The 26,670-nt window shown below is 35.9% G+C and overlaps 2 protein-coding genes across 3 annotated transcripts in view; one reads left to right on the top strand and one right to left on the bottom strand.

Annotated features, from left to right (window-relative positions):
- The window catches only part of sh3pxd2ab (SH3 and PX domains 2Ab), a 31,939-nt gene extending 24,469 nt beyond the window's left edge, over positions 1-7,470 (top strand). For both annotated transcript variants that reach the window (XM_087290348.1, XM_087290347.1), the window contains 4 exons: positions 315-811; positions 1,956-2,005; positions 2,132-2,251; positions 3,491-7,470. In XM_087290348.1, coding sequence (XP_087146474.1) covers positions 315-811; positions 1,956-2,005; positions 2,132-2,251; positions 3,491-5,005 — 2,182 coding nt within the window. In that variant the 3' untranslated portion in view covers positions 5,006-7,470. The remainder of the gene's footprint in view (positions 1-314; positions 812-1,955; positions 2,006-2,131; positions 2,252-3,490) is intronic.
- Positions 7,471-9,186: 1,716 nt separating this feature from the next.
- Positions 9,187-25,955, bottom strand: neurl1ab (neuralized E3 ubiquitin protein ligase 1Ab). The gene is given in 6 exon segments (NM_001076708.1): positions 9,187-10,193; positions 10,277-10,432; positions 12,443-13,063; positions 20,620-20,941; positions 21,859-22,067; positions 25,776-25,955. Coding segments are annotated over 6 exon segments (1,566 nt in total). The 5' UTR covers positions 25,807-25,955; the 3' UTR covers positions 9,187-9,966.
- Between the last annotated feature and the right edge of the window lie 715 nt (positions 25,956-26,670).

The following is a 26,670-nucleotide window of genomic DNA, read 5'->3' as shown; positions in this document are numbered from 1 at the left end:
ACATTTAAAACAAAAAACTTTAAAACATCACAGATGTCTTTACAGTTACTATGACCATTTATGTGAGGCTGCTTTGATACAATCTACATTGTAAAAGCGCTATACAAAAAAAGCTGGATTGAATTGAAAAATTACAGTCATTTTGACCAATTCAATGCATCATTGTATAATAAAAATGTTACATTTTTCAAACAATCAGTAATTCAAAGCAAACGAATGAATTAATCAATCTTACTGACCCCAAAACTTTTGAACAATAGAAAAACAAATCTGCTTGCTTACCTGAAGAATGATGTGTATCATCTGTGTTGTAGTTATGGCGGTAAGGAAGGATGGGCTCCTGCTGCCTACCTAAAGAAAATCCAAGATGGCGTCACAGCCAGTAACCAGCCAGCAGAGTCAAATAAAGCATCTGTTCAGGGCCAGGTGGAAATCATCGGGAACCTGATGGAGATCAGCAACCTCCTGAATAAGAAACCAGCTAATGAACGCCATTCACACACACAAACTGACAGCCACTCAGCAAACACATACAGAAACTCACAGACGGACTCGTACACTCAGTACAGCGGTGATGAAGATCAGACTGAAGTCAACACAGAGAGAGACTCTGAGGATCAGATCAAGACACACATTGAAACCAGTGTCTCAGACAGCAGCGGGTCTGTGTCTGTGTCAGACGCTTGTGTTTCTGCTGTAGCAACTGAGCTCTGTGTTTCTTCAACTGTGTCCTCATTTAAGGCCAAAACTGTCCCTGCGTCCCCTGCTATTGCACGAGTCGCCCCGCAGAGATTCCACAGCGTCGAGAACAGTGAGAGTCAACACTACTTTCATTCCATATATGCAGTTTTGGATTTGTTTATTTAAATTTCTCTTGTAATTTTTTGATTTATTATTCCCTTTTTTGTCTTGGGGTGGGGGTGGATTAGTTTTTGTTTGTTCCATTTTTATTATTATTATTTATTTATTTTTTACTTTTTGTCATTTACATTTTTTCTTTCATTTTACTTTTCATTTATTTTTTTATCTTTTTTGCTATGGTGGGGGTGAAGTAGTTTTTGTTTCCCCATTTTTGCTAACTATTTTTTCTTCCTTTTTAAATTTTTATTTAACTTTTTAAATGTTCTTTCTATTTACTTTTAATTTCTTTTTTCCTTGTTTTGTTGTGGTAGGGCTGAAGTAGTTTTTGTTTTCCCACAGTGTTTATTTACATTTCTTCTTTCTTTTTACTTTTTCATTTATTTTTTCCCTTTTTTGGTGGGATGGGGGTGAAGTAGTTTTTGTTTCTGTTTTTTCCCTCCTTTTTTCATTTTATCTTATATTTCTTTTTTCCTTATTTTGATGTGGTGCGGGTGGATTCGTTTTTGTTTTCCCCATTGTTCCTTATTTTTTTTTCTTTTTCTATTTTCATTTAATATTTGTATTTTAATTTCTTTAGTTTTTCCTGTTTTTGTTATTTTTTCCACTTTTACTTTTCTATTTCTTTTTAAAATGTATTTTTTCAGTTGTGTTTCTTTTTAATTCCTTTCTCCTCATTTGTCATTTTTGTTCTTTCTCTTTTTATTTACATTTTCATTTCTTTTTCTTTAAAGTCAGTTTTTGCTCTTTCTTTTTTATTGACATTATTTATTTTTTCTTCTATTTAGTTTCATCTTCATTAATATACACCTTTTTTATTTTTAAATGTTTTTCTTTTCTTTTCTGAGTTTCTTTAGTTTAATTCTCAGTTTTTATTTCTCACTACTTTTTTGTTTTCCATTTTTAATTTCTTACTTTTCTGATTTTTTTTCTTTTTATTGAATTTTAGTTTTAGTTTTCCCCTTTCTCCTTCTTTTAGTTTCATCTCTTGTACATGTCCTTTCTATTTTTTCTCTTATTTTGTTTCTTGTTTGACTCTTCTTCCTTATGTAAAGCAATTAAACATTATTTTTCAATTTGTTTCCCCTTCAATCCAGAACCACCATCAAACAATCTTAAACCGCCTCCCCGTCGTGAAAACAGCCTGGTCAGTGCGTCCTTCTCATTTTCTCCTTTCTCTGAATTTCTCTCTCTCCATCACAAACACACAAATAGGTCAGTCTGTGGTTTGTAATAGTGCTGAGCTGCATATTTATCTGCTGTTGTGCTTCAGGGTTTTCAGCTGCCGCAGCCGCCGGATCCCCCTACTGTTGAAGCGGAGTATTACACCATCGCGGAGTTTCGCTCCTGCCTGACCGACGGCATCAGCTTCAGCGGAGGACAGAGAGCAGACGTACAGCACCTCATTCATTTAACATTATTTAAATGATAGTTTAATACTCTGCGGTACAAAAGTCTGGGTTTAGTTGTCTAAAAATTGACCTACTTACTGAATACTAAATCCTTTTGTTCTGCGAGGTTTTAGTAAAGGTTTAATTCTATTCTATTAATTCTTCTTTACTTTGTATCAAATAATTCTGTAAAAAACATAAATTTTCCACAAATATATTGAATAGTGCAACAATTTTTGACTGACAATTATAAGAAAATAATTATATTAGAAGTAAAAAATTACTATTTTATGGCATTTCTATATTCTTAATTAATTAAATGCAGACTTGGTGAGCATTTGGACTACATCACATTTACTCATGGTATTGTAGAAATGTTGGTAGAGATAATTGGCATTTTTAAAAAATAAAAATTTTATTATAAATTTATATTATAAATTTTATTATAATTAAAAATATTTGCTCTTTTTTGAACTTCAAATACATGTTTATAACATTAAGATCAGTGTTGGATTTCACATGCATGAATAAAGAAGGATTCCATCAACATTAATACGAATGAAAACCTATTTAGACTACAGGTCAAAAATTTGGCATCATTTTTTAACTATTAATTTTATTTAATGGTTTAAAGAAAATTATTCTGTTGACCAAGGCAGCATTTATTAAAAATAAAAAATGTTAAATTGTTTAACACTAATTTATTTAATTTTTATTTGTTACTTATTGTATGTAGTTCCAAATGAAATTATTACTCTAGTCATTATTTCTTTTATTATTATTATCAATGATAATAATAATAATAATAATAATAATAATAATAATTCATATTCGAGTGATTTCTGAAGGATTATGTGACTCTTAAGACTAGAGTAATGAAGCTGAAAATTCATCATTAAAATCACTTGAATAAATTACTCAATTAAATGATAAACTAATTTTGAACAGTTATTTTTATAGTGCAATAACATTTCCCAATTACAATTTGTTCTGTATTTTTGATAAAATAAACGCAGCCTTGGTGAGCAGGAAAAGCTTATTTTAAAACATCAAAAAATCCAACTGACCCCAGACTTTTGACAGGTATTGTATATATCACCACAGATTAACCAGTATTTATAACAACCTGGAATGTAGTACAATTGTTATACAGAAATATTGTGATAAATAAGTGTGATAACTAAATTTTTAGATGCAAACAACACTTGCAAGCTTGACCTAAACACTGTATATGTTCACAGGTCATTGAGAAGAACTCTGGGGGCTGGTGGTACGTCCAGATTGGTGAGAAGGAGGGTTGGGCTCCGTGTTCATATATAGACAAACGCAAGAAGCCCACCTTGAACCGTCAAACCAGCACACTGACCCGGCCCAAGGTCCCACCTCCTGCTCCTCCAATCAAAAAGCAGAACTCGCTTCCATGTGTTGAGTCCGAAATCATGACCACAACATATCCTCGAGTGTATGAAGAGCCAGAATATGACGTGCCAACAATAGGCTTTGAGTTTGACCCTGATCTGGATTTTTTCCCAAGCGACGCACCGACTAAAGCGACTCCACCTTTGTGTCAGCGTACAGTTTCCTTTACACTGGGCGATGAAGAGGATGATGAGGGTGTATATGCTAATGGTGGCTTCAGAGCTGTACCTCATTGTAAGGATAACCACTCTCCCTCTTCGGCTCACCGGGCATCTATGTGGGATCCACCAGAATATGACGCCCCAACGATCGAACCCAGTTTCGAAACCAATACAACTCTCTACGCACAATCAAACCAACCTAAACTCAAACAGCAGGCTGATGAGTCAAAATCCAAACCATCCGTACGTCCAAAACCCACAAACCAAGACTGTAGTTCTCTCAGAAAACCTCAAAACCAGGAACAGCCAAGTCACATGCAATTCAGGACCTCCCGAACATCAGAAGAGTCTGATACTGGTTTGTCGGATGACTTCCAGAGCTGCTTGTCAGATTCGTCTTCATTCCTGTACCGTACTACAGCAGCGTACCAGCAAGAAGAGCCGTGTGAGCTCAGCTTTCCAGCAGGAGTGCAGGTGGAGGTCGTGGAGAAGAAGGAGAGCGGCTGGTGGTTTGTCCGCTGGGGGAATGAGGAGGGCTGGGCTCCCACTTACTACCTACAGCCAATCAAAAGCAGCTCTGAAACAAGCAGCCTAGAAGCCAAGACCACAGAGAAGATCAATTCAGAGTTATCTTGGTCTGCTTCTCCGGAATTGGAGATTTCGGTGCAGGTAGATAGTGGGAAAATGGGTAAATCTGTAAGTCTGGAGAAAAATGAGCAGCGTGTAAACCAAAGCTTGAAGGGTGGACTTCGATCTAACTCAAGGGTCGGAGTGAAGCAGCTTGCCGTCAGGCCTCAGAACGTCCTTAAAGACAACACTAATGCACATGCAGCCCCCGCGGGACGGAGGAACGACACACTGCCTAGTCATTCTTCACTCGTCAGCTACAATGATCAAAGCTCTTCTTCTCATGCAGGTAATACTGAGAGCATGAGGCGGAAGGTTCCGGTCTCAATGGTGAAGCCCAAACCTCATTTGATCCACAACAACTTGCGTGAGGAGTACGTTTCTATTGCCGATTATCGAGGCGATGCGGAGACCATGAGCTTCCCTGCTGGTACAAGGCTGGAGGTCTTAGAGAGAAACCCTAATGGATGGTGGTATTGCCGTGTGCTTGACACAACTAAAACACGCAAAGGATGGGTGCCATCCAACTTTCTAGAGAGGAAGAGTTAGTGCCATCTGAAACCAAAAAAAGGTGCTAGAACTAGTTATCCAACCACAGTCTGTCTTGAGCTTGACGCCAATAAAAACATCAAGATTCATGTGAGATATCTTGCTTCAAGCTGTCAAAGGGAACACAAATAGAGGGTTTTCACACTGAGCATGTTTATTGCTGTTCAAGTGCAGTAGTTCCTGGTGCCTGCTACAATATCGGTGTGGTTTCACTTTAACTTGGTGCATTTGCATTCATTTGTTTATCAACTTGAAACATGCTTGCTGCATGATAGGAATCTTTTGGGTGATTATTTTGTGTTTTTTATTGTTATTCAATTCATTTGGTGCTATCATGTGCAGAAAATCTGCAACAATTGCCTTTACAACAACACAGCAACAATTAGAACAATTTTAGTTCTAGGAACACTTCTTTGGGGGGAACTAAATTCACTCCTACAGAGTATAACTACCAGTGACATAAGTTTATGTTGACTGGCCAAATGCACCCCATATGAAACAACGGCAAAACTGTTATTTGTTTTGCAGTGCAAGATCCCAGCAAACGATTTTGTGTTTAAAAGACATCTAAATGTAGACAGCTTGGCTAAAACAAGACAGATTAGACAGACTTTATATGTGTAGTCATTCATTCCTGTTCATTTGATGACTAGTCTAGTTTTGGCCTATTCTTAGACGTCTATTCGATTTTCACTGACAGCCCAAATTTAGCCTTGTTTTAGTTATGTTTAGACATCTATTAGACATCCGTTAGACATCTTTTTAAAACAAAAAAATGCTTGCTGGGATGTCACTGTCAGCTGACTTGTCACTTTTCAGAGTTTATAGTGATGGTAAATACAACCAGGAAAATGGTCAGGGGAAAAATAGTTCTCAGGGAACCGGAACTGGTGGCTAGTCCCTATGACCAAGTTCCTATAAATGTCTTCTGGTAAAAGCCCCCATATATGTGCATTACATGTACAGAGGCTCACAACCTTTTTTTTGGTTTGCAAGCTTCTAATTTACAACTCTTACTGTGTGTTCACAACGAAGGCGGCGAGAGGGTCAAAATAGCTTGAAGTCATTTATTTTCAATGGGAGCTGACAACGAAAGTGGAGCATCTTTGCCAGTGTGTCCATCGAGGAGAGTTGTAATCAAGTAAATTTTATGGTAATGAGAAGGGGCCAGACGGAATCTGCAGACATTTTTTATGCTAATTTTTTTGCTAACTAACAACAGTACAAAACAATATTGCTGCTTCAGAATATTTCAGACATATGGACATATTGGATATGTGGAACAAAGCCACACCACACGCAACAACTTGATGTTCCATAGTTAAATGAATTTGATAAAAGGCGAGCGACATTGTCACACTATAAAGCACATTTTTAAGTGGAAATGTAAGTGATTTGCTGATATGCTGCAACAACCCCTTTAAATACGAGATCAATGTAGCGAATTTTGATGCAGTCAAAGTTCGCTCTGACCGCCCTGGTGACAACGCTGTCTGCTTTCACAGCTCCGGCAGCAAGAGTGTCAATATTTGGTGTGAACGCACAGTGAAAGGGATAGTTCACCCAAAAATAAAAATGCTGCAATCATTTACTCACCCTTCACTTGTTCAAAACCTATTTGAACACAATGGATATTTTGAAGATTTCTGGTTGCTAACACCCATTGAATTCTACTATGGAAGTCAATAGCTGTCAGCAACCAGCATTCTTCAAAATAACATTTGTGTTCAATAGAAAAAAACTTAAAGTTCATCCATTTTTGGGTGAACTATCCCTTTAATGCAAACACTCTGCAAGCTCACCCATGCTTGTATTCAAGATTAAACGTTCCCTACACGTGTCTTAATGAACAAATGATATCATAATTGGCTAAAACGCATGCACAGGGTAATTTATTTCCCTGACAGGTGTGCAGCCATTTGGATCAGGCCATAGTGCAACCAAACTCAGACCACCTTCCACAGGGTCTGCTATCTCAGTGTGCTCCTGGATCCTCATGACTGTATTCACATAATTACTTTTTCCATGTACGCCACAGCATTTCTAACTAAACTGCCAGTGTTAAAGCACCTTAGGTGACAAGTGCATTTTCTTGTTGATTGACACCGTGTTAATATGCTGTATACTCCTGCTTGTGCTGGATGATGTGATGTTATTGTCACTGAACACTGTTTTTAGTTGTTGTGCTTAGATGCTCTTAATATGCAGCATCACTTTTCTTATAAAATGACTGTTTTTACTCAAATATATCAAGGTTTGTTTACTGACTAGATGCACTTTTATCTATCTATCTATCTATCTATCTATCTATCTATCTATCTATCTATCTATCTATCTATCTATCTATCTATCTATCTATCTATCTATCTATCTATCTATCTATCTATCTATCTATCTATCTATCTATCTATCTATCTATCTATCAGGTAATTTCTTTGTGTAATTAAAGTGAAATTCTGAATATACCAAGACTCAAGTGTATATTTGTATTGTACATTATACTGAATTATATACAGCTTGATCCATAAATATTTGGACATTGACACAATTCTAACATTTTTGGCTCTAAACACCAACACAATGTATTTGAAATGAAACGAACAAGATGTACTTTAACTGCAGACTGTCAGCTTTAATCTGAGGGTATTCGTTTAATTTCAAATCAATTGTGTTGGTGTAAAGAGGCAAAAATGTTAGAATTGTGTCAATGTCCAAATATTTATGGATCTAACTGTATATGAGCAATATCACACGAGTAGCAGTGCAATATGGCTGTATATCGGCACTGGTGGGAGCGTGTGTTGGCTTGATGCCGCAGACTGAGAGCCTTAGTGTTCCACCAGACACTATACAGCCATTTCACTCTGCTACGAGTGTGATATTGTGCTTACACAACAGTTCGACGGCATAATCGTGTATATAAAAAGAAAATCAAATGCAAAGAGTCTTAAAAACCCTTTTGTACAAGAAACTACTTTCTTCCTTCACATCTGCAGCTGACAGTCAGAACAGCAGAAACCATTGGCAATGTCTAAAGAGATGACAAAACAGGTCATTTTTGCTCACATTTTAAGAATATAAGGCTGAACGGCATGAAATACCATCAATCTACAGAGATTTCACAGTATTTCTCTGTTGCAATCACAAACACAACCAGTTCCAGTGGCATAAATACAGCACTAAAAAAACACAAAAGAGAGAGCTCAACTTAGAATGTCACTTACCTGATTTATAATGATTAGTTTAGCTGTAGTTGGAAATTTACGCAGAGAAAATGCTGTTTTTCTTCCCTAAAGACTTATTATGCTGTCTCTGTCGCCATCTTGTGGTGAAATGTCAACTGTCACTTTTATTTCTGCTCAGACAAGCTGATGGCGGCCGATGTGCTGAACTTAATGCTCCACAATTATAAATATTTTAAAATAGGCACTATCTTATATATAACCGTATATGCAATCTAAACAACTACATTCATAACTAAAAAAGCTTCGAAAGTACATTATGTTGCCCAACAGCAGCAATATTTGTAGACTGTAGAGTGTCCTCAGCTTGTTGTGCTGTATGTGTGTGTAGTAACACACAAAGGTGAAGAGGCTGTAGGAGTGCTGTTACTTGCAGAATATTGCATGGCTATCGCACACCTATCAGCCAATCAGATTCAAGAACCATATATGCATATACTTAATGGAGAGAAGATTTTTCCATTTCCAAACATAATAGTTTTAATAACTCATTTCTAATAACCGATTTATTTTATCTTTCCCATGATGACAGTAAATAATATTTTACTAGATATTTTTCAAGACACTTCTATACAGCTTACAGTGACATTTGAAGGCTTAACTAGGTTAATTAGGTTAACTAGGCAGGTTAGGGTAATTAGGCAAGTTATTAAATATTAATCACAAATATGTATAACTTAAAGGAGCAATTATTTTTGACCCTAAAATGATAATTAGAAAATTAAAATTGCTTTTATTTTAGCTGAATTAAAACAAATAAGACTTTTCCACAGTATATTTATTTAAAAAAAGAAGAAAAAAAATCAAAGGGGGACTAAGAATTCTGACTTCAACTGTATATATATAGGCTGTCACTAAAGCTTTTTTCCTACAAATTACAAATGCCAATTAAAATGTGAATATACATGTACATAGTCACAAAAATAACTAGAAGCTCTGTGATGGGTATCATTATAATTACAGCTTTATTCCACATAGTTAAACAAAAGTTACTGACACTTACAGTACAATGTTGCGGATATAATGTAGGTGTGTAAAAGCAAATTTGTGTTTTTTTCAGTGTTTTGTTTTGCAAAAAACTGCAAATATTTGGCAACACATCAAACCCACAATGCATTCTGACTTCAGATTGCTATACAAGTGAAAGAAACTAATTTTCGTTTAAATGTTATTAGATGGTGGAACAGTTCTGTAAGAAGTTACAAAAAAAACCCTGAAATCATTCATTTTACTTCAGTTTAGTCCCTTATTTAACAGGGATCACCACAGCAGAATGAACACACTCTATCATTCACACATACACTCATTTACTATGGCCAATTTTATTTATCCAATTTACCTATATTGCATGTCTGGACTGTGGGGGAAACTGTAGCAAACTGAAATCAGTATTAGTGTAACAGTAATACCAGATTTCCCATTATTCACATCTAGTCATATCTTAATACATATTTACAGAATCAGATATTAAAGTCATGACATATACAGTATTAACATAGTGCCATAAGCACATCATATCATATGAACACAGTCACTCCCAAGTTTTTTCAGCATTTTTGGTCAGATGCTTAGTAAATAAAACAGTCCTTTAACGCCTCTTGCTGAGCTCAAGCAGCTTTTTAATGGACTTGGAAACATCTCTCAACCAGGACACTGACCTTTGCCTCCTTAGAACCTTCCAGATTTAGTAAGCAGTATTTTGGAGTGATGCCTGCCAGGTCACATGCTGCGGTATATTTTAATGATGTCTCTGATAGGGCTGCGACACACAGGGCAGGATGGGTTGGACGTTTCCGTCAGCTTCACACCACAGTCGGAGCACACACACATGTGTCCGCACGCATACAGCACTGAGTCCACCGGCCTATCACAGCAAATCAAACACTCCTCTCCAGTCAAAGCACAGCAGGATGGAGACTCTGAGGATAGTGAACCAAATGCTGTTCCTGGAGATCAAAGAAAACAGAAAAGATGTTTTTAGTTGAAGAATTTGGTGAATAAAATATCAGAATGAGAGACAGAAGCATACCCAAAGAACTACTGAGGCTGTGTGGGCGGGGCTGAGAGCTGTCTGTACATCTCCTGATGGCTGTACTGTGAATCTGATTGGCAGAGAGGTGACTGGCATCACTAAAGATGGACCTCTGTGTTTCTGAACAGGAGGGAGAGTAACCACGGGAAGTGCCTGAAGACAAACACACAAACAAAAGATTATAAAAAGAAATGTATGTGTGCTCCTGCAATGCTTTCTATTGTTATGAAATGTCATGAAATAAAAATAATTCATTTTCATTTAATAATTCATTTTTTACTGTTGCAAACATATTGATTTTAATGACATTTGTACATCTAAATTACAGTTTAAATTATTTATAGAATTTAATATCTTTACTATTTGATTTGTTTACCCTATTCTTGCAATGTTTTCTATTTCTATTGTTGCAGTGTCATACTTTTAAAAATAAATGTACATATATTTTATTACTTAATTGAATTCAATCAAATGCTAATTTCTTCATTTTATTATATTATTTCAATTCAATTCTTGTTTATTTGTATAGCGCAGTGGTGCCCAAACTCGGTCCTGGAGGGCTGGTGTCCTGCAAAGTTAAGATCCAACCTCAATCAAAAACACCTGGGCTAGCGAATCAAGCTCTTACTAGGCTTTTTAGAAAGTTGGAGCTAAAATCTGCAGGACAACGGCCCTCAAGGACAGAGTTTGATCACCCCTGGAATAGCACTTTTCACAGTAATTATTGTTTCAAAGCTTCTTTACAAAAGGTGCCCATTATAGCATTACTATTGAATTTAGAACAGTTATTAGATATCATAACTTTATTAGTTACTAACTTTAACTAATTAACTAGTAACTAGATAGTTATTATATATAAACAGTGGTGTAAAGGAACAAATTATTGAGTAGTGTTTCTAGGAATTGTAATTAACTAAGCAGTTTTAAAAATGTGTACTTTTACTTTTCCTTAAGAACATTTTTAGTGCAGTATTGGTACTTTTACACCACTATTATCCTTCAGCCTGCAGTCACTACTTTATTTTTCTTGTCTATGGGGATTAGAAAATGTCCAACCTAAAATCAACCAAATAACCACGTCTAACATTACATCTTGACATTGTATGGAGGTTACACTATGACGTCTATCAGAAGTTGGTTTTTAGTTGCTATACCTGACGAATAAATGTCAGTATTTGATGTCAATATGACATTTGTCTAAGATGTTGCCTTGACGCTGGATTTTGGTCCATTTCCAAAACAACCTAAAATCAACCAAATATCAACGTCTAATGATGTTACAGCTTGACGTTGTGTGGATGTTAAACTATGATGTCTATCAAATGTTGGATTTTGGTTGCCATACTTAATGAATCAGTGTCAGTATTTGACGTTAATATGACATTGGTTTAAAATGTTGGCTCGACGTTGGATTTTGGTTACTTTCTAACACAACCTAAAATCAACCAAATATCAAAGTAATTTCACGTTGTTATTGGACATCAACATAATATTGTCCTTAGACACTGGTTAGACATTTTTGAGAGATTTAGTCACCTGACAACACAACCTAAGTCTAATCTAATATTAACGTCTTATGACATTGTGTGCCTGCTGAGCAATAACTAAATGCACTACAGAATTTTACGTTTACACATATCAACAAATGACAGGTAAATTCATCAGCTTTTCACAGCGTAATACTCACTACTCACCACTCTTGAGTACTTTTGAAAGGGCTACATTTTACTCATAAGTTGAGTAATAGTTACAACAGGTACTTTTACTCTTCTAGCACTACATTTTTAGGCAAGTAATGGTATTTTTTCTTATAATTTTTCTGTACTCTTTTTACCACTGTATATAAACATCAGTTATATTACATATTAATGTGCTGTTTGTTGTGGGGACACACAGCAGTAGTCGAAGCTTTAGGTTATTATTATTATTTTTTATTTTTTTTCATGATTAATTTACTTATAAATAAATTATATTTCTATGTTATTGAGTGTGTTATCTCTATGTTGTTGAGTGTGACTCGTTGCTGTTAACTGTCAGTTATTGCTGTAAACCTAATTGCCCTTCGGGGACCATACAGACGTTCTAATCTAATCTAATTTTATTAAATCAAAAAGGTAAAGTAAAATATGATACTTTATTATAATATTTAATAATTGTTTTTACCCAGTATGCTGATTTGCATGATGTGTGTCTGCAAGTGAAAGATCATCCAAAGAGGAGCTGAATTATCCACACACATCTCTCTACGAGCTCTGCCTCCATTATGACTCACAAGCACCTCCCCCTCCGCTGTTGCCCGGAAACCGATGATGTCTCCGCCGACAAGTGCTGAGGTCATGCTGCTAAAAGCCCAAAACTCCTTCCGGTCCAGCAGTTCATCCGGATCCACCGGCAGGTGCTTTGAGTTTACATGAGCTGGATTGCAAGAAGTGAATCCATAAGACAAAAATCCTGACGACCTGAGCGAGACCTTCAGGAACACACACTCTCCGCAGCGCAGTGGCCGGTGTGTGAACACCAAAGCGCAGGCCTCGCGTCTGTTGTAGTAACGCACAGCAATGTGTTCGGTCAGCAGACGCAGAGCACTGCCGTGGACGCTGTGGAAATGTAGGTCATCGCTGAGCTGATGAGACAGCAGCAAGTTTAGGGCGTTTGGAGAGCTGGAGAAAGATGGCAGATCCTCCTGGAGGTCAAACTCTGAGCAGCCGCTGGACAGATGCCAGTCATCCATGCCTTCGTGAGTCACTGCAGGACTGAGATATTCAGCTGGCAGCATCTTACAGTCTGGAAAACAAACACACAGTGTTTCAAATTACAATCATGTTGCTTTTCTGAATTTATGTGATTACTTACAATTTTTTGCTTTGCAGATAGTAAATTTTAGAAGGAGAGAATTATAACCATAGAGAGATGGAGGACTAAGCTACCTTAGGAAAACCCTTTTAATCACAACAATATGATTCTTGTTCAAGAGCATTCTCATTTTCCCAATTTTTCCAAGCTGTACATAGGATTTTTGTTTGTTTGTTTGCGTTTAAAAATGTTGGTCCCACTTTTTGAACATAAATGACACGTTTATCTTCAAGATTGCCAAATCGCAACACTTTTGTGCACAGATTTAAACTTGGTCTTACAGAAGATCAGTTTAAAGGTGAAATGAAGAAAGTGCAAAAATAATATAAGTTATGTGTTAAATAAAAATAATAAAACTATAAATTACTATTTATACATTACATAAAAATGATGTATTTTACCAAACATTTTTTATTCTTACATTGAGAAAATGCAAATATATAAGTTATATTCCAAATTTGAAGTTATCTCAAAAGCAAAATGTCTACAGTAATATTTTGTTTGGATGTAAAGACATCACCATTCAGTTTGCATTGGTGACCGTATAAGGGTGTCCTTTATTTCTGTGTAGGGTTTGAGCAATATGAACTAAAATATTTCATATTACTAGATTTCAATTGTAAATATAATTTTTTATGTATTTTTTTAAATAATCAGTTATCAGTGTTTAATAATCTTTCAAATATTAAAAAGTTTATATAAATATATATAATATAAAACATTTTATTACAAATATTGAAAATTGTAATACTGACAATTACAAGTTTTAACCCCACCAGACTGAATTTATAACTCATGATTGCTAAAAAAAAATTTCTAACATCCCTTCTAAAAAAGAACCACTCAAACCACATGACAAAATAAATCTAAAAACAAAAACTCCAAAAATACAGTGATTCTGCACATACCAAATGAGTCATGGCACACAATGCAAATCCCAAAACATCTCACAGCAACTCTATTAGCAATTATATTAGCAACAATTTGACTTTAGAGGCTTATTAATATAAATTTGTACAATCTTACATAAACATCCTGGTATGATGTTTTCATGATGCCCCCGTGATGCTGATGATTAGTTGTGGAATTGGGGGGGTCTTTAACAAAAAAACAACAACTCACATTTGATTACAAATGTCATGCAACATTATTGTACTTGCATAGCAACGCCCTGGCTACCATCCACAACACATTCAATGTGGCTGAGAGTTTTGCAAGAGTAAGCACCACTCATATTTCCTCCCCAGAATCTATTGCTCATGTAAGCCTGCAATCAGCAGCACCAATATAATTGCGCTGGGTGGTTTTTCATGTTGACCTCAGTCAGGAAAAATTCTGCAAATGGCCGTTAGCAGTGGACAGACGCTGATGAGAACACCAGAGCTTCCACTATGGAAATAACTAGTCTGCTATAACTTTCAGTCCAGCCGCATCAGCAGAAACAAATGCGGTAGATGTTCCTCTCTGAGTTGTTTTTAGTTTCCGGGCTTGACATCAATGCTTTCCACTCAACTTTAGCTGACGCTGACTGTTCTGATCAGGAACTATGGAGACATTAAGGCTTCAGTGACACTGGGGTCATGAATTAGACAACTAAAATGAAGGTACTTTTTCAGCATTTTTTATGGATGTTTAGACTATAAAAATACTTCATCCACACACAGGATGATTTTTGTTTAACCAAACAATGTACACCAATCACTGTTGGGTAAGTTACTTCAAAACAATTACTAATTACAAATTACATAATTACTTTTTTAATTACTTTGTCTGAAGAGTAATGTTATGTAATGTTTTTTTATATAGCGCATTTATTGGGTATGGCCATACACCCAATGTGCTTCACAATCATGAGGCGGGGTCTCTCCACACCACCACCAGTGTGCAGCATCCATTTGGATGATACGACAGCAGCCACAGGACAACAGCGCCAGTGCACTCACCACACACCAGCTATTGGTGGAGTGGTGAGACAGTGATAGAGCTAATTTGGTGGATGGGGATGATGGAAAGGCCATGATTGAGGGCCGATGGAGAGAATTTGGCCAGGACACCGGGGTTACACCCCTACTCTTTACAAGAGGAGCCATGGGATTTTTAATGACCACACAGAGTCAGGACCTTGATTTAACACAGGGGTGGGCAAACTCTGTCCTGGAGGGCACAGTTTAGCTCCAACTCTAATCAAACACACCTGCTTATAGATTTCTAGTGATTTTGGAAACACTGATTACCATGTTCAGGTGTGTTTGATTAGTGTTGAAGCAAAACTTTGCAGGACATCGGCCCTCCAGGACCGAGTTTGCCCACCCCTGGTTTAACATCTCCTCCAAAAGACAGCACTCATTGACAGTATAGTGTCCTCTTCACTATACTGAGGCATTAGGACTCACACAGACTGCATGTTGAGCGCCCCCTGCTGGCCTCACTAACACCTCTTCAAACAGCAAGCTAGTTTTCTCATGTGGTCTCCCATCCAGGTAATGACCAGGCTCAGTCTTGCTTAGCTTCAGTGAGTAACCGCTCTTGGGCTGCGGGGTGAAATGGCTGTGGCTAGTTCTCAATAATATAGTTACTCAATAAGCAATGTAATAACTTTTCTCAATTTTATTTTAAAACCCAATACATCTTTTAAACTATTTGCTTGCACATTTATAGAGGCAGTTCTTCTGTTGACATCAAGAAAAGGGCTTCCATAGCAACTACATATTAATACCCTCTCTCACCATTAGTTTGCTATGAGTGAATGATGCCCAAAAGAAAGCTTGATTGCTTGATGCCCCCTGAAGGACATCAAAATAAAATACAAGTTTAATAGGTAATAGATAACTTCAATATACATTTGACCACCCCATAATGGTTCATACCTTTGTGAATGCATGTTTAAAACCGGCAAACCTAGAGCACCTAGATCCTGCACATTGGTGGTGGACGAGGAGATTCTCCCCAAAAATGTGTAAAGTGTCCAGCAAAGCGATATTTAAACGTAAGGAATAATTATCAGGGCTTGACATTAACACCCGCGAACCCGCCAAATACAGGTAGACATGCACACAGCTAATGTGATGTACGCGAGTGTTTTAAAAGCTTACACGCTCTCATTTCCTTCCGCTAAGCAACCGTTGCAAAAATGCAACTGGTTTTCTTTGAAATAGACTGGAAAAAATGCAATGCGTGTGCACCCACAGTCCTGCTACTTTCGAGAGCTAGAGATTGTTTGTAAACTTTGTGCTTTCGCTTTAACAGGTTATTAATAGGCCAAAGGATAACCATGTGCGCGCGACCATCAATGTTAAAATAAAAAAGTGTATGTATACAGCTATATTTTGTTTGTTTTGACCCATTTAAAATTTGTGGCAAGGAAATAATTAGTTTGATGTGGCCAGAGAGAGAGAAAAAAGATGAATCCTTAGTGTTGAGCTCTGAAAATTCATGAAAAATTTAAATAATTGCAATGCGACACTTTGAAAACACAACCCATTTGCTCATGCTAATTGAGCAAGGTCTTACATGACACACAACAAAGTTGGTAGCACTTTATTTTGATGGTCCACTTGAGTATTAGTGGGCTGTCTGCTTAATATCTGTTGATACTTCTCCTTCAACAGCATTTAACTGACTATAAGACTGATTGCAAGCACATCACAACTTACACTAACCCCAACCTAACAGTCTAATCATAATCTAATGAGAATTAGTTGGCATGTAGATGCAATGTAACTTAAATTCAACAAACGTACCATCAAAATAAAATGTGACCAAAAAGTTGAACGAGGAGGCATGTGGACATAACACAAAATTGAAATCAAGTAATTTTAGCATCCCAAAGTCAAATTCATGCATATAAAACATATTTTCCCAACAACAAAATTGTGGCTAGTGAAAATGGCAAATGGCTAGTAACATTGGAAAACTATTAGCCATGGTGGCTGGTGATCAAAAAAGTTAAAGTCAAGCCCTGATTATTATTATTATTATAAATCTACATGTCTTCAGATGAAAAATAGAATTATTCTGCAAAATAAATCTGTATAACAAATAAAAATACAACAATACCATACTCTACTTCTCTGAACTGATTCATACAGAAATGTTGAATGAAGGCTATTTTAGGTAAGTACATTAAAAGTGTAATTGGATAACCTAAAAATGTAACCCCTTACTTTACATTTCAGTGAATAAGTAATTTAATTACAGTAATCAGTTATTTTGTACAACAGTGACACCAGCCCTATGACACAGTGCCAGATGTGATCGACATTAATGAGCACAGGAGGTTATTTCAGGCGTGACATCTGGCCATCTGACTATAAAGATGTTTTGGAAGTGGCAAAGGTAACGTGAGAGATCACAGCGTGTGCAGATCACTCGTGGCATGATTAGTGTTCATCTATAAACCAGCCATCCATGTTTATACAGAGGCAAAGTGCAACTGAAAATAAGCTTGAACATAAAATAGCCAGTAAATAATGGCAGGCTACTGTAACAGGAGTAAAATTTGATGGGGTGTGTGTGCACTCTGTATTTGTGTCTAGTCGGTTTGGAAACTTGAGATCTAGTTATATAATGAAGGTTAAATTAGTCAAACTGTCCCATGGGTTAAATGATGTTACACTCATACTGACCACAGATATCAGTACTACACACACACACACACACATGCTGTCTAGGCTTGTCAACACACCCACATCCCACTGATGAGACATACTGCCTGCTACCTGACTCTGTGGAAACATTGACTATTTTTACTCAAACACGAGAGAGAGGAGAGAATATATAGAGAATGGGAATGTGCTATTACAGTGCAAAGCATTCTGGGAATTTGGGACATAGGAATCTGGATGCAGTTGATTTCTATAGGTTTATTGCATCATATATATATACACTGACTAAGCGCTCACACTACGAATAAAAAGAAGAAAAGCATATATGGAAATGTTTTCTTTGATACTCTGTCACTTTCGTACAAGCTGGTTCATTTATTTGATCTGCTCCCTGTACATCTGTGGTCAGCTTCTCTAGCTTCTGGAATATTATGGAATGCCTATTTTCAGTTTGTCAGACACATAACGGGTTTATAAAGGTGTCTACATGTTAGTTAATTTCATTTAGAGTGTTTTTAAGATGTCTTTCAAATGGTGTTAATATAAAATGTTCATCTTTTCTGTGGAGATTTCAAATACGTAACTGGAGGTATAGCTGCCCGTTTTTGCCTTTTCAAATCCACCAGAGGCCACTATGTACGCTTTTTATTGGTCTTAAATTTATCTTGTACGGCCTCTTCTCGCATAAATCCATCAGAGGACGCAATAAACACTACAGGTGACCAGGCCAGCTTACTGTTAACTGACTGACTGACCCACCCAACCTTGTCTCTAAACCCAACCAATAGTGTTTTCAAAAGCAATCTAGAAAAAGAAAATCAGTAGCGGGTGTGTGATTTTACCATGTTTTCAGCCTGTTGTTTATTTATTGATTTTTTTTGCTTTTGTTTTAACTGGTTTCTGGAACCATTCTTCACCAGACTCTAACCTTGTCTTTATGGTCAATTTAGCTCTGTGTCTTAAGTCCATCAGCATATGCAGTGAACTACTGGTCAAACTGGTAATACAGGAAAAGCCGTCCCTATGGAGGTAAGTGGTCAGCCGTTATCGCTGAAAGGAACAGAAGCCGTTGGCAGAAGCATTTTATACCGCCTTGTACAGTTCATTTTAAATTCGTAATGCAGCCATTTGTAACTCTTGCTATATAATTTGCGTTTTCCAGTAATGCCAATAAGGCTATGTATCTACAATGAGCATGTGTTGGATGATTTGTATTGATTTAAATTGTGCGCTCCTGATCATTGCCAAAAAAATGCAGAAGATTCCCATTCTCAGTATTATACCCTACCGGTCAAATCCTTGGGGTTAGCAGAATTTTTAAATGTTTTAAAATAAGCTTATCCTTGTGGATGGTAATTGTAATAGCAATAAAAACAATAATGATTGGAGTAATAATTTCATTTAAAATGACATACAATAAGTAATAAATAAATACTGAACAATTTAACAATTTCTTTACATTTATTAAATGCCGCCTTGATGAACAGAACAATTTTTCTTTAACAAAAAAACGTGAAAAAAAAAATCTGACCCCAAACTTTTATCCGGTAGTGTACGTATGCATTTACTAAGATGTATTTCATTTACACACAATGTATTATTCTTATACCTCAGCTTAGTTTTATGTATTTATTAGGAGAGTGTTGAAGAGTGACTAAGAAGTACATTTTTTAGCTTTGCAACAGTAGCGTTCTTTCAAAACAATGTTGCTTTTCTAGCAATAAGCTACCTTTTCCAAAGAAACAGCAATGTGGCAAAACAATTGTGCATTCTTTGTTCATACAAAAGCTGAAACAACTGCTATATTAATCAAAACTTTACCCCTAAGTATCAGTAAAATAAATATTAATTTGATTCTTTGTTTGTTTGATTTTATAAAAATATTAAGCAGCACATTCTGTTTTCAACATATTGATAATAATAATAGTGTTTCTTGGTCACCAAATCAGCATTTTAGAATGATTTCTGAAGAAGGATGGGGTGTTAAAAACTGCAGTAATGGCGACAGAAAATTCACCTTCAACCTTACAATTACATTTTATAATAGATTTAAATGCAAAATAGTTAAATTCCTTATTATATTTTACTTAAAAATGAAAAACATATTTATCTCTCAAAATAAATCATCTTTTTGTAGCCGCATTTTTATTCATTTAGTATATCTACTTTAACAAAGTTTCTAAAGTTTCTTGTTAAATTCTGTAAACTGTTGACATTACGGCAACCAATCAGAAAACTGATGAATAATAACAACAAACATCAAAAGTAATTTGAGTCTGTATATGTTTACAAATGCTTTAAATATCTAAAAGTAAAACACAACTTCTTTCCATGTGGAAATGCATAAGTAGCTTAATGAAACCTGAAGTTGGTCTTGACAAAATTATGAATGGAACTTCGAGTTTATTAACAACAATTTGTTTTTCTCACTTTGCCCATCTGGAATTCCCCAGCATACCTTTTCCATTGTAAAAGTGAACTTGTTGCTAAGCAATTTTTCCAATCTCTCCCATCTTTTTTCCATTGGGCAGTTTTGTAATTAGGATAAGAGGGTATAAATCTACAATTCTATTTTTAAATGCTGTGCGTTTAAATTGTTTAAACATGCTCTGCACGGCGAAAACAAACTGACCTCAGTGAACTCTACAACTCTTCAAGCGGTCAGCACGTGTTCAGGGAAGCACAGCTCAGATACTGGCCTACATTACACACCGGCCTAGAGCGAAAACAATTCCACTTGCAGCAAACTCTGAATGGCACAACATCTGATGTGCGCAGAGACTTACTTCAACAACACGTCCAGGCAAACCAGCTTTAGGCCGTTGAGTGCTTCTTGGTGTAGAACATGAAGCGACATTATAAATTAATAAAATGTGAACTCACCGAGTAGATGTACACCACGTGTCAGCCCGTAAATGTCAATGATGCCCCACACTGGTTCTCCAGCTGGTACACCACTAAAGAAGAAGATCGGAGAGCCGCCGTTCACCCTGTAAAACACTCGGCCTATGTTATCCAGCCAGAACGACAGAATAGTTCCTTCTTCACAATGTTCCTCAGGAAGCGCTCTGCCCCAAAATCCCTGCTCGCTGACTAGATCTGGGCAAGCGAACCGCGGCAGCCATGCTGAACTTATATTAGATGGGTCCACAATACTGAAACCCACCCGCAGGGCACCGCTCCAACATCCCTGTGTCTTTGTGATCTAAAGGAAGACACAACAAGTGAAAGAGTTGACACATACACCTTATAAGCATTTTGTCATTATGGTCAAAAGTAAACAACACTAAATGCAGGTGTTACAGCAACTAAAATTTCTGCCCTCGCCTGATGATGCTAGCAGTTACAAAGTCTTTTCTCTCGTTTTACTCTTGAACAACTAAATCACGGGTGGCCAACCCTGTTCCTGGAAAGCCACCTTCCTGCAGATTTCAGTAGCAACCCATATCAAACACACCTGCCTGTAATTATCACATGGTGTTCAGGTCCTAATTAATTGGTTCAGGTGTGCTTGATATAGCAACTGAAATCTGCAGGAAGGTGGCTCTCCAGGAACAGGGTTGGCCACCCCTGAACTAAATTAATACTTAAGTCTATTTAACTGAAGGTATTGTAATTACAATACAAAATAGATGCTGTAAAAACAACCCTGTGAATTGAAAATAGCCACATGAAGCTTTTACCAAACGTTTATTGTTGACTAGCTATTCATAGAGCCCATTCACCTATCGAACATGTCTTTGGATAGTTAGGGAAACCGAAGCACCCAGAGAAGACCCATGCAAACACAGGGAGAACATGCAAACTCCACACAGAAATGCCAACTGACCCAGCTAGGACTCAAAACGAATGACCTTCTTGCTGTGAGGTGACAGTGCTAACTACTGAGCCACATTGCTTCAGATTAATCTGCTTTTGCAAAACTTCTTTATTAGTATGCAAAGCATATCACACTCGAGAAGAAGTTTGGTTTATATATATATATATATATATATATATATATATATATATATATATATATATATATATATATATATATCCCCTTAAGCAATACAAATACAATTGTTTAATGAAATAAATATGTTACTTTCTTCATTTTTCTACATTTTTATGTTACCATACCTTCAGCCGGACCTGCTCGTAAACCCCAACTGGGCGGCTGGTGAAGGTGATGGCATTGCAGAAGCTGGCAATTCGCCGCACACTGCGCTGTGTCTTGTCCATCACAATCTGAGAGCCTTTCGTGTTGGCATGGAAACAGAGAGGCAGGGGGGCTGGCAGCTGTGGGCACATGTTCGCCTTCAAGGGATGGCAGTGAAGGGTCCCTGTGTCTAACAAATGGACAAAAAATTAGCTGCTATGTATATTCAACAGGCACTCACAACCAATTCTGACAAGTGCTGTTATTCTTTCTAAGAGCTTTGTGCTGTGTTTACAGAACAGAGGGAGAGCAGTGGCAACCATCTCTGAATGAAAATCTTTATCAAGAAGAGTGAAACAACAAAGGAGAAAGAGATAGACAGATGGAGACAGAATGCATGTTTCTGTTATTCAGGATGCCAAAAATGAGGTTATGTCTCCACATGCACAAATGTTTTGCTAAGTCAACGTGTCTATTCAACAGCAGACAACACTTGTTGATCATACAGTTTAAATGTGTTTATTCATATATATTCACAAGGGTAAAGTGAGCTAGCTAAATTAGGTTTAATGAAGTATGTTTATTAATATAGCATTGCAGTATAATTTGCAAACATTGCTGGAAGATTTAACACTTCAAATTAAGTTTATAATATTTATTGTTCCAAAGCAGCTTCATAATAGGTGCACATCATTACATTGGAGTCAAAATCAGAAAAGTTAAGGAGTTGTTTATACGGTGAGCAGAATATAGACACAGTATATGCTGTCCTTCCAAAATAAATTATATTTACATGTAATAATAGTACAAGTTTAATGAAGTGTATTAATTTGTGATGCAAGTGAAATATGCCAAAACATTTTTAAGCTGAGCCAGTAATAAACTTTAAATACTAATTAGGTCAGAACACAACCTAAAATCAACCAAACATTAATGTCTAATCATGTTAAAGCTTGACATTGTGTGGACGCTACCACTATGACATGTATCAGATGTTGGATTTGGGTCACTTTCTATCAATCAAATATCAATGTAATTTGACGTTGTTGTTGGACGTGAAATTAACGTTGTCCTTAGACGCTGGCTAGACATTAAATTTTGGTCACCTGACGTCCATCAACCAAATATCAACAAAATTGACGTTAATATTGTACGTCAAAAAAACGTTGTCCTTTAATGCTGGCTAGACATTAAATTTTATTTATTAACACAAACAAACTATTAGTAAATATAATAACTAATTAACAAATCAACCTTAACTGGGCCACAAGTCTTTGGCATAATCAGGTGAAAGGGACAAGAGGATGATGAAAAACAGTGCCTGTTTAGAGAATGACATGGCTGTAATAAACAACAGAACTAACCTGCTATGATTAGAATTGCAATACGGTCAACTACCTTACAACTGTGCAATTACTATATATATAGTGCTCAGTATATACGAGTACACCCCTACAAATCTCTCATGTAAATTAATATTTTCTATTGGATGCTTTACAATATTATATTTGTGCATATACATTAGATTAGTCACTCAGTACTGAAGCCAAATCTGGAGTTTATCTAACAAAATAACTTACATTAATGGTTAAAAAATTGGTAGCCAATTTTTTATGTTAGCTAAAAATATTAAATAAAATTTTTAAAAATCAATGGAAATAAAATATATAAAAATGTGTTAAAATGTTATTGTTTGTAATTTTTTTTTGCATGAATTTAATTGTATTATCTTTTCATTTCTAAAGGTGTTTTGTGACTAAAATGTTATTTTATTAAATATATCTGTTTAATAAATCTGTTTTGTTCAAATGCACCACTATACATTACCCATATTAACAGAGAAATAAATAAAAATATTCATTTTTAAAATGGGGTGTACTCATATATGCTGAGCACTGTATATATAAACAAACTAGAATGTCTATGAACCAATCAGAATTATGCATTGCAGATTTTACATTGCTTTAAATGTGTAGCATAGATGAGTTAAAAAAGTCAGTGCTAATGACAATTAGAAAATAAATAATTAGAAAGCAAAGACATAAACAGCCATTAAAGAATACCAAAGCTAATGCAGATTCTCACAGATGAAACTGGCTCATGATCAATCTCGTACTCCTTTACTCCCTTTCATATTTTCCCAGACCTCTACAAAGCATTAAGTCAAGGACACTGCCTTATTTCAGAATTTTCCTCTTTAATTAACTGCTGTTGACATTTTATTGGGTGTGTATCAACTATTGATTCTCTCACTTTTAGTTACACAAGCACGAGATTCTGCATACTTTCGCCCACTTTATCTGCGCAAGTTCTGTGTGGGCAAATGAGGACATTCAGTTGCAGGTGTGAGTGTATTTGTGTACTGTATGTGTTTAAAAGGGAATCTGTTTACACACACACACACAGCCAAGTGGAACATAATATTCCAACCATAAACACCATGTCCTCTGTCTGATGACAATACAATAGAACTTATAAATGTGTTTTCACTGCTATATTATTCTTTTTTATGTATCTAATTATATATTCTATGTTAAACCCTAAACATAATAAATTAAGAAATAAATATTTTTTATGTTTTCCTTAAAACATTTAAGTGATGGTTGACTGGTACTTAAAAAAACTGCCAGACACAAACAAAAATAGCATGACAGATATCTATATTTCTTATTTTTTTATCTTGCTTTAAAGAGATTTTATAGGGGTGTTCTCTTAATAATGATAATGTCATATTCCTTTATATGTGTGTAACATCTCTCTCTCTCTTTCTCTCTCTCTCTTACTCTCCTGTAGGCAAATGCTGGCCTAAGTGTCAGATTGACTTAGTGTCAGCTTCGTTTACTAAGAGAGTATAAATCTGCAATGGTTTATTCAGCCTACTTTTCTTATTTAAAGGGTGAATAAACCTATAAAATGTGCAGGGGACATACTATTGGGCAAAATTGCTCAAAATTATTGTAAATCGGGTTTCAAAGCTGTTATGCTTGCAATTGTTTTAAAATAGCTTAATTGTTTTTAAAAATTAACTAGGTAGGTATATACAGTGCTCAGCTTATATGTAAGTACACCCCTCACAAATCTATTTTTTTAATTTATATTTTTAATAGGAAGCTTTAAAATATTATATTTGTGCATATATATTAGATTAGTCAGTACTGAGGCTACATCTGCAGCTTTTTTAACAAAATAACTTACGATAATGGTACAAAAACTAGTACACTCAAATTTATTTGTTATGGAAACTTTAAAATACAATTTTTTTATTTTTTAAAAAGCAAAAATCAAGAGAAGCAAAACAAGAGAGAAACAAATTAGTTGAATTTTTAAAAGTATTTTGCTTGAATTTAATTGTATTATCTTTCAATTTCTAAAGATTTTCTGTGACTAAAATATAACTTAGATAAACATATCTGTTTAATAAATCTGTTTTTTTTGAATGCACCAAAATACATTGCATATATTCACTGAGAAATTGATAAAAATATTCATTTTTAAAATGGGGTGTACGTAATTATACTGAGCATTGTATACACTATGTCAATATTTTCAACAACAAAGGTGTGTTAAGAATATATAAGTCTAGTTTTATATAAATCTTTGAGAGACAAATTGTTCACCTGCTCATCAACGGTACAGACAGTTGTCAGAAACACAATATTAGGCCGTCTGAAATGCATTTATTTTGTAGCTACAAAGAAATACGTTTTAAAGTCGTGTGTTAGGCAACAGGTAGGCTATGTTTAGAGCACGTTTTTCCAGTTATTCCAGCTCAGTAAGACGGCTCATTTTATTTAGAAATCTATTAAGCTAATTATTAAGCTAAACACAAATGTATATATTCATGTAATTTACGTTTATATATTAGCTGCTACTTTGACATTTTAGAATCATCACTTACCTGAAGTGGAGCGGGTTACCTGTCCACCCATTTCAGCACAGTAGCGTTCACAGCATAAAATCCTGCAGAAATGTTTTAATGCTGGTCTTCAGAAGCTTTTAACTCCAAAACAGAAAGTAGCTTTCAATGTGTGTTGCCAGTGAAGTGGTGTGTGGCAGCGCAGCGGCTGTACATACTGATAAACACGCACACTCGCCCCCATTCACACAGACCCTCACAGAGGATTCTCATTAGCATATGAGGCGGGGCTTTGGGGATTTACTTGCCAAGGATTGGCTCATGAAGAGAAAAGTTTTTTTTCTCTTCGTTTTTAAAACTAATTTTCCGCGGGTCTTTGTATACATGTGCAGCATTTCCGAATGTCCATTGCCAATCTTAGCCAATCATATTCGTTTGTTTTGGGTCAATTTTGAAATCCCACAACCACCACACTAAATAAGAGTCTCGGGGATCGAGAGAGGCTGGCTGGATTAACCTCCCCCAGATCCAGAGAAACTAGTTTCATTGATTGACTGGACGCTATCGGTAGTTACAAAGACCTGATTAATATCACTGAGTGTTCAGTTTCGCACCGTGAGCCGAACGTTTATCTGAGATCACAGTAGAGACTCACATCGCTGAGCTGTCACTGTCGGTTCTGAAGAAACTTTAATCGAGCAAAGTGGAAACTATGATACTGTGGCAATTGTTCCTATCTCTCATAACAGATAGAGCAGGCTATAGCCTACTTTAGGACGTCATTTTTTTCTTTATATATTTTTATTTACTATTATTATTATTATCTAATTAACATTTGTTGATATACAGTTCAGACACACAAAAAAAAAAAACTTTATGTTGAGTTATTTCACTTTAAAGACCAGGAAAATAACTTTGCCATAAAAGTGCTCGTTTT

The sequence above is a fragment of the Danio rerio genome, chromosome 17 (assembly GCF_052040795.2).
Source record: "Danio rerio strain M-AB ecotype USA chromosome 17, GRCz13ab, whole genome shotgun sequence".
NCBI classification, from domain to species: Eukaryota; Metazoa; Chordata; class Actinopteri; order Cypriniformes; family Danionidae; genus Danio; species Danio rerio.
The sequence above is the reverse complement of the archived record's forward strand: the minus strand, read 5'-3'. Positions and strand labels throughout refer to the sequence as shown.